Source organism: Nymphaea colorata, chromosome 2 (assembly GCF_008831285.2).
Source record: "Nymphaea colorata isolate Beijing-Zhang1983 chromosome 2, ASM883128v2, whole genome shotgun sequence".
Lineage (NCBI taxonomy): Eukaryota > Viridiplantae > Streptophyta > Magnoliopsida > Nymphaeales > Nymphaeaceae > Nymphaea > Nymphaea colorata.
The window spans coordinates 7,153,558-7,168,927 of record NC_045139.1 but is presented as its reverse complement, the minus strand read 5'-3'; the positions used below and the strand labels follow the sequence as shown (position 1 = coordinate 7,168,927).

Genomic DNA, 15,370 nt, shown 5'->3' with positions numbered 1-15,370 from the left:
TACTACTTCATGTAGGATCTATAAAAATTTTTAAATGGTATTATTGCAGAAGTTTTTAACGTGCTCTTGAGAGTGCTTTAATATAAATACGATCTGATGATACAAGTAGGTTCAACATAATTGTTTTGTTAAGATTTATATTTTGGGTTGTATTTTTAAGAAATGAGATCATGTTTTTTTTTTTTAGCCCCTTGATGCATTGTGAGTCATTTATTATTTGTGCCATTAGATTCCCTTACGTTTTTTTTTTCCTTGGATCTTCTTTTCACTAACCAAGGGTATTTTAGTCATTATGCTCATCAAAATTGACTAACCAAGGGTATTTTATTTCTTAATAAATCCAGCCAGAGCCTTGCCAATGTCATTTAGAAGGTTGTTTCAGCAAAGATTGGTTTTTAATCATACCACCAAAATCAAAAAGGTGTTCAAGTCTTTTTCTCGATAATTCAGAAATTAATAACTTAAATGTTGAAGCCTAGAAGAAATTTATGTGCAAAATACACGTACCCCCCTGGTTCATAATAAAGTTAGAAAGAACATAAAGTCCAAACATATTGCACATGCAAGCAACTGTAGGGGTAAGTCCCGATAATGTGTGTGTGTGTGTGTGTACCAGTGACGGCTCACGGCAACCACTAAAATTGTTCGCATTGGTGAATTGACATACAAAGTAGGTTAATTATTAGTGGGGTTGTAGGCCTTGACGGAAAAGGAAAGACCCATGTTGTCACTTGTTTGTCTGACTGTTAATGCGTGAAATGTTGTTGTACATAAGTTTTTAGTTTAACAGGTGTTACATAATTGTTTCAATTTTGTCAATCAAGTTTTTCTTACTAACTGTGAGAGATAAATGTAAGGAAATGTTCACGACAAGCAAGTTCTTTTATGTTGTTTATGCTGAGAATAATCTATATGTATTTTTATTTTTTCTTTCTATTCAATAATCGACGCAATTTTATATATATATATATATATATAATTTGATAACAAATCATGCCAATCTTTGCAATTGGACCACGATAATGAAATTAATAATTTTCTTATGTATACACGACAAATATGTCGATATCAGTTGCAATTTTTTCTTTCATCTGTCAAATGTGCTACGTGCTCTCTCTCTCTCTACAGTGGTCGCAGACATATCACCGACGGCGAAAGCCTGCGTTGAGCAGGAGCCACAAACAGTAAACACTAAAAGAAAAAGTTCGAACTCTTCGGCACTCTCCCATTGAACCGAAAGCGATCACCAAAGCACTTATGCTCTCGTCAACTGCCTGAAAATGGCAGCTCGTATTCTCAAAAGAAAGAAATGGATAAACTGTTCTGGCCATGTATCGAGAGTTAACGATGAAGTAATTGTCTCATTGCTTGATCGAGCTCGAATTCCTTGAAGTTAACGCAGAATTTCGGACCTTAAAGTTCATGATTCTAATGAATCATCCTCCGGTGCCAGGCATGTGAAGGGGTTCGATATTTCAGCTATTAAGAATTCGACTATCATGAAACAGGTAAGGATTAATCTCTATACAGAATTGGAAGCCGATTATGGATTGTGTTCGAAATTTTCTTTTCAAAACCTGACTAAGCAAAGCTTCGTATTCAATGTGAACAGTTGCATCCATAGCACAAACTTTTATCTGAACACGGCCATCTTGTCGATGCCCAAAAAAAAAGAAACAGTGAAAATTTTCACAAGCATGATTGATAGATGCTGAGAATGATCCTTTGAGTATATCTGTACTGAAAATATAATAGCAGAACCGAGTCCTTCACAATCCCAACAAATCCGAGAGGACTGTTAGTGCCTCTGTGGGGCTGACGAGAAAAGAGAGAAAAAGATGGCCCGAAGATTGGCCACCTTCGTTTTCAACGGAAGAGATCTTGATCTCTGCAGAGGCCCTTTTCGTTTCCCTTTAGACGAGCATCCGCACCAATCGCGATGATATTTTAAAAATATTGTTAAGCGATTGCCACCTCGAAGGCAGCCCCAGGCTTTTTGTTTCTGAAGATAGCCCCAGGCTTTTCCATGGAACAGAGACACGAAAACTTCTCAAAGAATGAACCGTCTCACTGTCCCCAGATCAAAATTTATGAGGAAGCTCGTGAAAATCCACAAAGAAAGATCATAATCTTTGCTTCTTCTGTTTGAGATTGCAAAAATCCTCCTGGTCCCAAACGAAAGAAGCCTGGGACCCGGGAACATCTGCCATTCGCCAGCACTGATCATCATACATTTCGAGGACAAGATTGAAGGATTAGATCTTTTGCTGAGGCGCCCTGTTGGCTAAATTTATACCACTAACTCACTACAAACAAGGGATCGTTACTGATATACACTGTCCGAGAATCATGGTGGTTCCTCTCCAACAATGTTGATATTGCTTTACAGTTTGGTCGCCGCTTGAAATCTTGATTATTGTGCTTCATGCATACAACCAGTTTTTTATCAGATCAAGTCATTAATTTACATGTGGACTCTGGTTTTTCTTTTTTCGTCCCGAATGTGATTAAAAAGGTCTTATCAACCAACAATAGTAGGAAATCTGCTAAACTCTTCAGAGGAAGGAAGATGAAGAAGGTCAGCAACTCTTTCTCCGGGGACTACGTCTAGTTAGGATCGTGCGGCTTTAATGAGGTGCAAAATGGCGTCCCTGATGGACGCTGCAGTCAATTTTGCTTAGGTTGGCAACGTAAGCAAAGAACAGAATATTAATTAGTTGTTTATAACTTCTTTCTCACTGATCAATGGCAACACTTTCATTTTCAATGTTTTTGTTCTCTTTCATCAAGCGCCTGGAAACATAATCCACAGTAATTTTCCTCACTCATCAAACGATGACAAAAATCTTTTGCTGGAAAATTTCTTCATCCCAGCCATTTTAAATCGAGTAAACTTCCCAGGGACAGAAATTGTAGGAAAATTCTTCCCATCAAATGCCCCCTCAACTGTACAATCTCTTAAGTAAAAGAAATGAAAAGGCACATAAAACTTGAAGTACCACACTATTCCATATCTCGAATATATTTTCTGCAATCAATTGCGCGCGTAATAAACTTGTTCTTTTATTTTCTTGATAAATCTAATCTTGCCAGTGTGAAAACTGATTTAGCAAATATTAGCTTTTGATTAAATCCCCAGAATCAGTCGGGTATCGAAGTTTTCCCTTGTTGTAACTCGAAAGTGTTGTAGGCCAGTTAGAAAAACTTTGTTTGTCTACAAACTACAAATAAACAACTAACTGGTAGGATTTCAACCATGCCAAATACACCTACTCCATTGGTTCATATCATAGCAAGAAACAACATAAAATCCAACCAGATTTCACATACATACATAAGGTTGGACCACAAAAGTTAAATTAATAACCACGGTAATGAATTTAATAATGTTCATATGCATACACACGACAAAATATGTCGATATCAGCTACATCTTTTTTTTTATCTGCCAAATGTGGTACGTGATCTCTCTCTCTCTCTCTCTCTCTCTCTCTCTCTCTTGAAATTCCTTAAGTTAATGCAAAATTTCAGACTCAACGTTCATCCTTCTAATTAATCTTCCTCCTCAATGGACCGAGGCCAGGCATCTAAACGGATTGCATACTTCATGCTCGAGTTTTCTTTTCAAAGTCTGGCTGAGCAACTTCGAATTCAATCTGAACCATTGACATCCAAAGCACAATCCATTACGGGTCTATCAAAACCGAGCCAACTTGACATTGCCCAAAAGCAAAGGATAAAAATTTCACAGTAAAATTTTCCAAATTTCAAGCCATAAAAATAAATGCTGAGAAGGATCCTTTCATGTTTCTGGTACTGAAAATATAATAGCAGAACAGATCCTTCACAATCCCAACGAATCCGGAAGGACTGATGGTGGCTCTCTGTGGCATGAGGAGAAAAAAGTTCACAAATCGATATCTTATCAACTGAAACGATATTCGATTTGGGTACTGAAAATATAATAGCAGAACAGATCATTCACAATCCCAACGAATCCGGAAGGACTGTTAGTGGCGCTTTCTGTGGCATGAGGAGTAAAAAGTTCACAAATGAATATCTTATTAGCTGAAACGATATTCGATTTGGGTACTGAAAATATAATAGCAGAACAGATCCTTCATTTTAAATGGAAAGGGTCTTCATCTCTGCAGGTTTCCTTTTCAATTCCCTGTTGCATTGTTATACTATTGACATCTAGAAGGCAGCCAATAGTATTGGTAACAACGTCCTACCATTTTTTCATAGTGCAATAAATCTTTCAAAATATTCAAGAAAAACAAAAAATTATTAATTTTTCAGGACCCAAATCGAATATCGTTTTGTGATTTATACAACTTAAATAATTGACATTAGGAAACTCATATGTAATAGATTTAAATGAATTAAAAGATAAAGATAAGATATTACCTGACTATAAGATTTTAACTAACAAATCTATATTGATTATTTTCCCTCAGAAAAATCTTTCCGATTATAAAGAAAAATAACACAAGGTCTTTTCATGGAATAGAAAGACCAAAACTTCCCCAAAGTAAATCTCCGTCTCACCGTGCAGCAATCGTGCATGGGCACCTTCCTTTATTACACTTACAAGGAAGCCCATGAAAATCGACAAACAAGAAAAGAAGAATCATAATCTACCATTTTTCAGTTTGAAGTTGCAAAAGATCCTCCAGGTCCCAAAAAGGATGAGTCTGACAACCAGGAATATCAACTATTGGCGGAGGGCCGATCAACATAGTTTTAGAGGATAACATTGCTGGATTTACGACCTTTTGCTAAAGTACCCTGTCGGATAAACTTCAACACCAACCGACGGCACAAACAAATGCTTGTCATTGAAATACACTCTTCAAGCAACTTGCCAAAAGTTATCCTCCCCCATTAGATCATAATCAAGCTTCAACATTCGCCAAGAGATAAACTTAAGATTTAAACATAGATTCAGTGACCAACTGTATCCAGCATATTGTCATGTACACGTGAAAGACCCAGGGTAAGACACATGGAAGTGAAACTGCACCAAAGGGAGAACTTAAGTTGCATCTAAATAAAACTGTGTCAAGCATCCAACATGGTGGAAGATAAACTTAGTTCTGGTGGGATGTAATGGAATCTTTGAACAAATGAAATCGCTGATCATGGAGCAAAAAAAATGAAACATAGCTCCGTATGTCAAAAATCTGTACAGAGTAATTAAGCCATTAATGTCATCTTGAATCTCACGGAAATGTATGCCTCAAGTTGGTTTGCAAATTTTGCAGTTCCTGTCTAGTCTGGCAAATGGTTAGGTCCAGCATTAGGAGACTGTTCCTGACCAGCCCTTCCGGCAAAACCTATAGAGGAGAAAAGAACAAATGAAGACTGTAACTATCATGGAAACCTAATGTATAAAAAAAAAAGCAATTTGCAGGCCATTAAAAATGGATGCAAGATAGCTCAAAAACCATCAGGAATATTAAGCCGCCTCAGTATAGTATAACAGAGATACTGTAGACCTACATGAACCACTATAGAGTATAAAATATGCTACTATTAACTTGCTTCCGGAAACAGGGAAAGAAAAAAAAAGAACAGAAGCAACGAAAAGCAATAAATACTTACTTGGAAATTTACCATCCAGATTCATATGCCCACTCCACCAAGTCAACCGAGGACTAACCACGTGTGGTGATTGGAACATAGATCCACATTCAATCATATCTTGGCCATTCCCCCTACCGAGAATTTTTAAGTCAGACATTGGTCTCAAGCTCACGGGAGCCATTGATGACCCTGGAAAGCATGGAGGCGACTTAACAACTGAACTATCAGTTTTTTCAGCTTGGCCAATATCCTTCTCCCCATCAATTACAAAGGAACAAATAATGATCTGTAAATATCAGCAAGTTAGGACCAACCAAAAGATGTTATGTGGCATAAAATCAGAGTTCCCTCTTGGTCGTACTACCTGGACTGGGCTGGCAGCAATCAATGGACCACCAACACCACCCCCAACAATGCGACCATCTGCTCCAGATAAACAAACACTAAGTCCACCAGTTCTTGATGATGCTCCTCCAATTTCAGCATGTAAAAAAGACCCTGATAATGACAGGATCTCAAATCGGCCCTAAATATGAACATGTAAGCATGTTAAAACTTGAAAGAAGAATCAAGCACCTCATACTTAAGCTTCACATTTATTGTCAAGGAAATTTCAGAACACTCTAAGAGAAATATTCAAAATGAAAATACAGAAAATTTCTAAGCAATTTAAAAAAACCTGTAAAGATCTTAAACTAGGCAGTAAATCAATCAAATAATGTAGCACCTCCAACAGCAGCCTGGCTTAGTTCGGCTTGGATGGTTCAGGATGGTACCCAGGCCAGGATCATTTAATGGTGGAAGACTGTAAGATCAAATCCCATGTCTAATGCAAATAAGGAGGAAGGATGCAATATTTTAGGTTGATACTATACACATGAAAGCGGCATTTTCTGTTATCTTTGTTTTATTTACACCAATTTGAGTTATACGCTAAAAATTTGGAAAGTGAGCAGAAACTATAATTCAAAAGGACATATTCATTTGAGTCTTTACCTATTGATTTATTCAGATTCGGGCAAAGTAGGGCATTCCTTAACGTGGCAAGAAATCTCACAATAACTTGATTTGTCACTTTACATCTTTTAACTTGCACAGGAAAAAAAATTGAAATGAATACTTCACAAGAGCTAAGAATTTAAATAAGGATAAACTGTTCTTAGTTTTGACAAATAACAGAATGCATTACTAAGTTACTTCCCACAGATGCTTTTTCATATTTCGACTTGCACAGATAGGAAAATCAAAATATTTTGCAAAAGCTAAAAAATTTAAGGAAAAATTTTCTTAGTTTTGTCAAGTAAAGAGTGCATTAAAGGTATTCCCAACAGTAAATAGGGAACAAACTGACATTAGTTTTGACAAGTAGTAAACTGAATTAGTAAGGTAGCCCATCAGATGCAGAGAAGAGGAGGGAGAGCAGGTTGTTTCCCTATTCTGACAAGTCTTAAAATGCATTAATAAGAAACAATTTTTTCATAGAGTTGATGAGTAACAGAATGCATTAGTAACGTATTCCAAAGCATGCATAAAGGCAGAAAAAGAGAGAGAGAGAGAGAGAGTAAATTGTTCTTAGTTTTAAGAAGTAATAGAATTAATAGAATGCATTACTGAGGCAGTCCAAAGGGAGAGATAGATGCCGAGTTTCAAATGACCGTGTACGTTAGAATGCCAACCCTGATTTGGATTTTGTAAACCTCTCGAGTCTTGGAAGAAGTCTATTAAGTTCATAGTGGCCTTAAATTCCCTCTGTTGCACAAATCACTCTTCTCACCAGGGTGTGCAGGCTTAGGGGGTGGATAAGAGATCAGAATATTACAAGCTGCTGAATATCAAGTCCATCTCGGGCCTGGTACTTGCGCTGCAAACTCTGGTACCCTTGGAACGCCAGCCCAACCCAGTGTAATATTGACTCCTGTGTAGGTTGTAGACCCACCAGACAATATGTATTCATATGGTGAACAAAGTAAAAAAACCATATAGATGCCATTTTGCATGTTCGGGCTTATCCAAATAAATGATTGATTTTTCCAAGACTTAAGATAGTTTTAACTTTAAACTTTAAACTTTTAACTAATTGGTTAAAAGCTAAACTGTTGCTAGAATGCCAAAACAACTTGCCCAGTCAATCAGAAGAAAAGAATGGTGAAAGACTACGGTCTTAAACTGGCCATCCAGAGTCCAAGTCATTTTGGGACCATCAGGATACACAAACCATTTTGTACAATTTATTGTGCCCCACATCTATTAGATGTCTGCTCATCACGCCTTGTGATGTTGCTCGAGGCAGAGAAGGTTATCCATACTCCAAGTGCTGTTTCAATCATATGTAACCACTAAATGAATTTCAAATCTATGGGGAGATGTCCTACCTGGAAGCAGGGAACATGAAAGAGAAGCACCTATTTTTGTTACTCAGTTATTTCCATTTTTCCAGAGGTTTTAACCCTTGATATGCCTTCATTATCTGCATTTATTTATCAAATACATCATATTATAAAGTTTTATAATCATAAAGATTCAAATCAGCAAAAATGTAAAGCATATCTCGTCCACCTCACCCTTGATATGCCTTCGTTATCTGCATTTATTTATCAAATATATCATATTATAAAGTTTTACAAGCATAAACATTCAAATCAGCTACAAAGCAATGCATATCTCATCCACCTCAATGCACTTATCGTGTTCATTCATTCTTGATTCATTAGCAACTTCAACTGCAGTGCCCTTCCTGTAGACCTTCTATTCATGCTTCAGTTCGAGTGATTTCATCGTGTTGGCTTTATTTTTTGGCTTAGATATGAGACTATGCATATTAAAGAAACGAATGCATATCTCATCATGAGTGCACCTATTCTCTAGGCCTTCTATTGGTTTTTCACTCATTCTCTGCATAACTTGTTTAGCTACAAGCCATTCATTTCATCAACTGTGAACTTAAGCTATGCTATGCAGCAGGAGTGGAATTTTGATCTTTTTCCCTCCAAACTACAAAATTAACAACAAATTACTTGGAAGAAATGAGCTTCAACTTTAGTTTCTAACAGATGGATGGCAAACAAACAAAAAGCAGTAGGCATACGATAAATATATCATAAAGTCAAGTTCATGTCATGATAGTAAATGAAGTTAGGCAATACATCATGTAAGCAAAGTTTATGAAGGGATTTCCACCTCATATGTTATAGTCCCTCCTGTCATTGCTGGTTGGCGAAGACTTGCATTAGATATCGATCCATTTGCTGAGACTATACAAATAGCATCCTTTTGCTGTTGCATGAATGACATTATCTTCTTAGAAACATCCTGTTCATGGGGAGCAAATTCCAAAGGTAGCATCAGGACACTTTTTTTTTTTTTTCAATATCCAGTCACGACCCATGCATACATGCACAAATAGAGTCAATAGACAGACACAGATAGAAAGTTAGAAACATACACACGCACGTGACTGCACACACACATCACATACGCAGGTCTCTCTCTCTCTCTCTCTCTCTCTCACAGAAGGAAGCAATGAAGACTATAGGTAGAAAATAAACCTTGCTTCCACAAAGGAGCAACAGCATGTGATAATACTTCAAAACCAAATGACGAAGGTCTTGTTGATTTCAGGAAAAGAAAAATCTGCTACTTACTTGAACCATAAAAAAAAAGTGACCTCAAGATTAAGCTGTAGTCACAGGTATGTCCAATGTTTTGCAAATGTCTTCATATTATACAACTTCTCGACCAGTCAATATCAGTAAACTATCAGGATAAACAAAAAAATCATGCTATTAACCCAAAATATCCCTAATATTTTCCCATGACTTTCAAAAAAGACCATTTATATTTTTAAGCATGTGAGTTTTTTCTATTTCTTTTATGTTTCAAAAAAAAATTCACTTGGGTTTTACAATTTTTGCAAGAAAATGCTTGGAAGGCTATCATCTCATCACTGTTTTTTGTCCCTTGCTTCTTCAACCATTAAATTTTCTGAGATTTTCTTGATATTTTTCAGAGAAAAAACATCTCAAGGAAACTCCTGAGAAAAACCTCGGCAAGAACAAGATTTGTGAATATGGATTAAACAAACCCAGGAGCCATAAACATGATGCTGTTATAAAAAACACCAAATGACGCATTCAACAAAAGGAAAGGTGCGCATGAACTCCACATCTTTAGAAAAGTTCCAGAAACCATGGTTAATAATTAGAGAAAGAACGCAATTTAAATAGCTGCAGTCGGCACCAAGAATGCATTGAAAAGCACCTCAATGAACACAATTTACGCCAAGGAGGCTGCATAAATAATAGTGACGTGAAGCTAAGACATAACTACTAGACTGGAATCAACAAACATGCTTACTTTTAAACATCTATGTTTCCTCAAATAAACAAGAGACAGTAAACTGTGAAATACAATGTACTTCAAAGTACATAAAAGTAGAATATTTTAGGTTAGCAGGATATCAGATTTAGTCAGAGAATACAAGTCCACTAAAAAAGTAAGCATTTGAAACAGTGTAAAATTTTATAGGACAAAAATGTTCAGTACACTCACATTTTCCAAAAGAGAGAAGATTTGTGACAAGAAATTCAAGAAACTCATCCTAAAATAGAAAAATAAGATATTAAAGGGAACACTCACTTCTCCAACAGCAACCCAGAGGACATGAGGTGTAAATCCTTGCCCAGCATTGCCTGAAATACAAACAAAAGCAAGGGCATATCATTCCAACTTTCAGCAATTGTTGACAAATGCAGACTCTCTTGTCAACTGATACTTCTAAAAGCGACAATATAAAAAGGGGTGAATGTTACCACCAGAACTACAGCAAAAAAATTTATCAGACATCCACGGCAGCTGGAAATTATAAAAAGTGGTAAAGCAATGAAGCATGCATACATTTATACTTGACAATAGAACAAAAACTACATATTATCCCAAAATAGGCAGATAGCAGATAGTCACCTTACAGAACCCTCAGTCACTCAGCTTTTTGGCTGTGTTTCACTGTAAGATTTATCCCAAACAACTAACCTTGTGCAAGTCTTTTCATGTCTATGCAGTATCCTAACTCCTACAAACTGTGGTATAATACCATTTCACGCCACTGATGGTTTAAGTTATTATACGATACCTAATATGTCAGATCTTATTAGCTGATTTCATCTGTCAATGATTCTATCCCCAAACTTCTTATCATATATTCTACTTTCCTTGCATATTTTGGTATTACGAAAACTGCCTTAATTCCTGCAACTCAACTCCAACTATTGGCTGATTCTTAGTGAACAAATCGATCAAGGGGGTGAGAATTAATAAAAAAAATAATAAATGCAAAAAGCAAGAAAGTAATTGGTACCGATGTCTACAGTGAAAATAAAAGGTTGCTTTAGTTATCTTATGGCGTTTGTATATATCGTGAACTGTCCTCTAATACGTGTACTTCGTGTTCCCTAGCCACCATATTTACTTAGGGCACTTATGCCCATACAATCCGTTTTCTTCGTCCTCGTATCCCTGAGAAGGTTAACACCTTGTGTCATTATCAGTTAATGCAGATGCGAGAACATCAAACTGTACTGTTTCGGTGAAGGGCACCAACATATGGGATTCTATGTAACATATTAATATCGATTAAGAACCCGACTCTTCGCGCAGCTGTTCCAGCAGGCACCTGGTCTGTTCATCAGTCCACCCTGCCTAAGAACTATAAAGGATATAATTAAGCCGCCTCTCCCGACAAATCGCCAAGCCATGCTTATCGCAGCACCACACCAGAAAGCATGCATGTCGTACAAGAAAAACTCAAAACACTTGCAAACAAGCAGAGATTGTGGAAGCAAATTTTGCCAATCCCGCATTGACAGTAAAAAATCAACAAAACCCGTAAATTATTCACTACCCACATGACAAGATTCTCAGAATCGAGCAATAGGTTAATAGAAACTCCAAAAAAGACTATTATGGACTTCTTGGTGCGAGACAGAATGGTTGTTGGGAATTCCTTGTGGATCTGCTGTCCGATTTGCATCGACTACCAAAAGCAAGCAAACGGGCTGCCTCCAAAGGGAGAGAACAAAACTTACCAAGAGCTGCCATTTGAGCCGCCTTCTGAGAGCCCGGCTTTTTCTTGGAATCAACGCCAGATGGAGGAAGGCTAACGCCAGCGGTTGGCTTCACGGACCCATCAGCACCAACGCCATATTTTCTTGGCCGACCACGTTTCCGCCGCGCAACCCCCGGAACAGTGGTGATAGTGGTGGTAGTGGTGGCTGCGGCGGTGGTCCTCCCGCCAACGGAGTGTGGCGGGAAGACGAACGAGGGATCCTCAGTAAAAGAAGAAGAAGAAGAGACATTGGGGTTGTTACTGTTGGAGGCAGGGGAACCAAAGATGCCACCGGTGGCCGGAGGACCGTCTCCTCTTGCCTGGAAGTAGGAGTTAAGGCCGCTACTCCCATTGTTGCCCTCCATGCATGGAAGGCGTTTTGTACTCCAACAAGAAGAAAATAAAATACAGACCAAGAAGAAAGCAACGAATTGGAAAGGGCGACGTGAAGTAAAAGATCGTACTTTTGGTGGGGGCTTCCCTTCTCCGCTTCTTTCTTTATTTACTCTCTCTCTCTCTCTCTCTCTCTCTCTCTCTCTCTCGCTCTCTCTCCTTCCTGTGGAGATTGTGAAACAGTGGCTCCTTTTTTCTGTGACTAGCTCTTTAATGATGCACAATTTCTTTTGTTTATATACTGACTGAACTTTTGGAAGTTCCCTAAGTACTCTTTGTGTTCGATTAGAAAGCTCTCGTATCTTACTTAAAAAGAATATTTTATGGGAAATAAATATATAGCATACCAAATTGAACATGACATGTTTCTATTGGCAATATATCAGCCAATTGTTTTTTTCATACTAAGAATACAGGAAAACTGCGCATATATTAAGATAAACCGACAATGACTTATTAACTACCTGCCATCGCGACTTAGTATAAAAACCTTCGTGTCTGCATTGTTAGCATAGGGCTGTCTCATCGATTGCTCTGGCTTGCGAAGGTAGTGAATGAACTGAAATTTGATTCACATCTACGTTTCACATGTTTCCTTAATTCATTTCCACGACTCTAAATATAAAACGTTGGCACTAGATTGTTATGGTCTCCATAATAAAGTAGTTTAGACGTATAAAAATGAGAATTTGTCCTCATCAGGCGGAGACTCGAAAGATTCTTGCATCAAAATATAAAGTCTGATCACCTAAACTTTCCTGTGATATTTGTTCTTATTAGACAACACCCTTCCTGGGCCTCTAAACAACCTCTAACCTGCAATTTCAACAAATGTTCACCAAGTAGCCTAAGTTCTGAAATTCTTCACCTCCAAAAATAAGTTTCCTGAATGTTAAATAGAACTTTGAAGACTACCATTTTGGTCAGTAGATGAAGAAGAATAACAGATCAGACTGTTCTGTTTGGGTTCGGCGATTCTTCTGATCTTTGGCCGTTTTTAAGGAGGTAACTATCGTGATAATGATAGTTTATCGAACTTTTTGTTCGTTTGGATTGCTTTCCTACGGTTAACAAATGGAATCAAACTGAAGCTTATTTTTATTATTTCATTAAAACTTGAGGGTATTTGATAATATTTTCATATTTTATCATTTGGTACAATTAAGTCCTCAACAGAACTCTTCCTGCAAAAGTCGTGTTTAATTTATTGGGAACTTCATCGAAGTATTCAATGGCACTACTCCTCGTCCTTCAAGAGAGAGGACTTTGTCCCTTGAGCCCCAAGCAGCAGGGAAGTTAATGTTTCTGCTCCTTATTGTCCTTCCATGGTTTACATGACTGGTGGCACTCATGGCAGCACCATCTTCGAATCCGGGTGCGTTGCATGTCCAACTGTGAAAAGGAAGAACTCTTTTATCATGGACGCAGATTTGGAAGAACAATAACATGACATTTCATAGTGATTTGAATCACTGACAGTAACATATTCTAACACCTATTGACCTGATCTTTCTGTGGATCCAGAACCTACAGGAGTCTAGATCCTGTGAAATCACCAAGAGTTTTGCTTGATTTGAGCAAACAGTCGTTGTCGGCGGTCAGTGCTCTAAAAATTGGTTTGTGAACCGAGTCAGCATAACTCTCTCACTGGAAACAATGGGAAATCGGCAAAAAGTATTTAAAATTTATTTGAGAATGAATTAAATAAGTAGAAATAATTATAAAGTTATTCAAATATTACAAAAATAGATAAAACTGATGTGTGGCGCTCTTAAATGAACCATCAAATCAAATCAACTCGGTTTAACTAGCGTGATTCCAGACTGATTCTGATAAGACTGGTTCCAACCTCATGATTCTCGCAACTTAGCGCTACGGCCTACGGGTGTATGAGCCTGACAGAAAGCACACCAACCGTTGATTTCATGAGGGTTGAATCTAGGTATCGCTTTCAGCAAGCTGGAAGGATAAGAAGCACGGAAAAGTCGTCTATGGTAGCTCTTTTTCCTCGCCTAGGCCCGAAGGAAAGGATGCCTTCTTGAGCCCTGAGCCCATCTCCGTTGAAGCCCACCATGGCAGCGCATCCAGATCATGATTGGGGAGGACAGAGGTCAGATTCCCAATCACGACCGCCTTTGCAGTGCATGGCAGCAGGTGAATCCCCGCCTCGGCGCCGCCACCACCGCCCCCCTGCTCATCTGCTTTGAACAGACCTTGATCCAATTATCAGAAATGAAAGAAGTAGGAGGTGGATGGGGAGGAGCCTACTGAAACCATCACGAATGGAAGGAGTAGCAGGTGGAGGAGAGGAAGTGGTCGGAGAAAAGCTCCGGCGAGAAGGGGAAAACGTATCGACTCTTCTCATGAACAGGAATGGGCTTCAGGCGTTCCTGTCAGAAGAGGCAGCCTTTCATGCTCAAAGAGAAGTAAACTTTTGAAGCCGTGATAATCTAAATACATTAGGCACTGAATACAATCGAATTTGGTATCCAAGAAAAACAAAACTTCAAATTCACATCCTAAATGTTTATAACATGCTTAAGATGGTTTGGCGGAGTCTTTCGGCGGAGGAAAAAATTTTACCCTCAACTCTTCGTTGCATAGCTCCTTTTTTGTGCCTAAATTGTTGCGTAATTTTTGGCGAACAGATAAAGGGAGCCTTGCTCGATTGGCTTCCCGTCGGATGAAGTTAGGCTGTCAGGGTAAGTAGAGAGAGAGGGAGAGAGAGAGATGACCTGATTTTGCAATCGAATATGTACGGTCCCCTAAATTCAGCAGCACTTTTTCTTTGCAATGAAAATCTGAATGCAGAGTTGTTTATCTCTAGAATGGCTCTTCAAGAAAAAAGAAAAGAGACGTGTGCGAGTGTACGCAATTATGTGCATGCGTAAATGCGTGTAATCCAAGCTGGACAGATCGATGGTTGAGAGGTAAGTCTTTATCCAAATTGAATCAGAGTCTAACTGGTTGAATTCAGGAAAATAAAAGTATCAGAACCGGCTCGTAGCCAGTTTCTATTTAGTACAGAATATTTTCACGGCATCACAGAGGTGCAATTCAGACGACAGCCAAGTCTGATAAGATGCATTCATTCCGATTCAGCTCACCCAAATTCGAGTTTATGTTTGAGTCAAGTTAGGCACTACGTGGACCCAATCGTACTCTTGCAATTCTTCTTTTAGTGGCTTCAATTTTGTGCACTACAATCTGAAAAGCTGAATTTAGAAGTTCTTTTAAACTGCTGCTACTTTTCATAGTCTAAACCTAAAGATCTATTTTTGGCAGCTT

At 38.1% G+C, this 15,370-nt stretch overlaps 1 protein-coding gene across 1 annotated transcript; it reads right to left on the bottom strand.

The window, feature by feature from the left end:
• Positions 1–4,923: 4,923 nt before the first annotated feature.
• LOC116248616 (AT-hook motif nuclear-localized protein 10-like) lies at positions 4,924–12,291 on the bottom strand. The gene is made up of 6 exons (XM_031621512.2): positions 11,670–12,291; positions 10,225–10,277; positions 8,767–8,898; positions 5,954–6,115; positions 5,608–5,875; positions 4,924–5,339 (listed from the first exon to the last, which is right to left on the bottom strand). Exons 1-6 carry the CDS (start codon positions 12,052–12,054, stop codon positions 5,275–5,277), a joined length of 1,065 nt encoding a protein of 354 aa, XP_031477372.1. The 5' UTR covers positions 12,055–12,291; the 3' UTR covers positions 4,924–5,274.
• Positions 12,292–15,370: the final 3,079 nt, after the last annotated feature.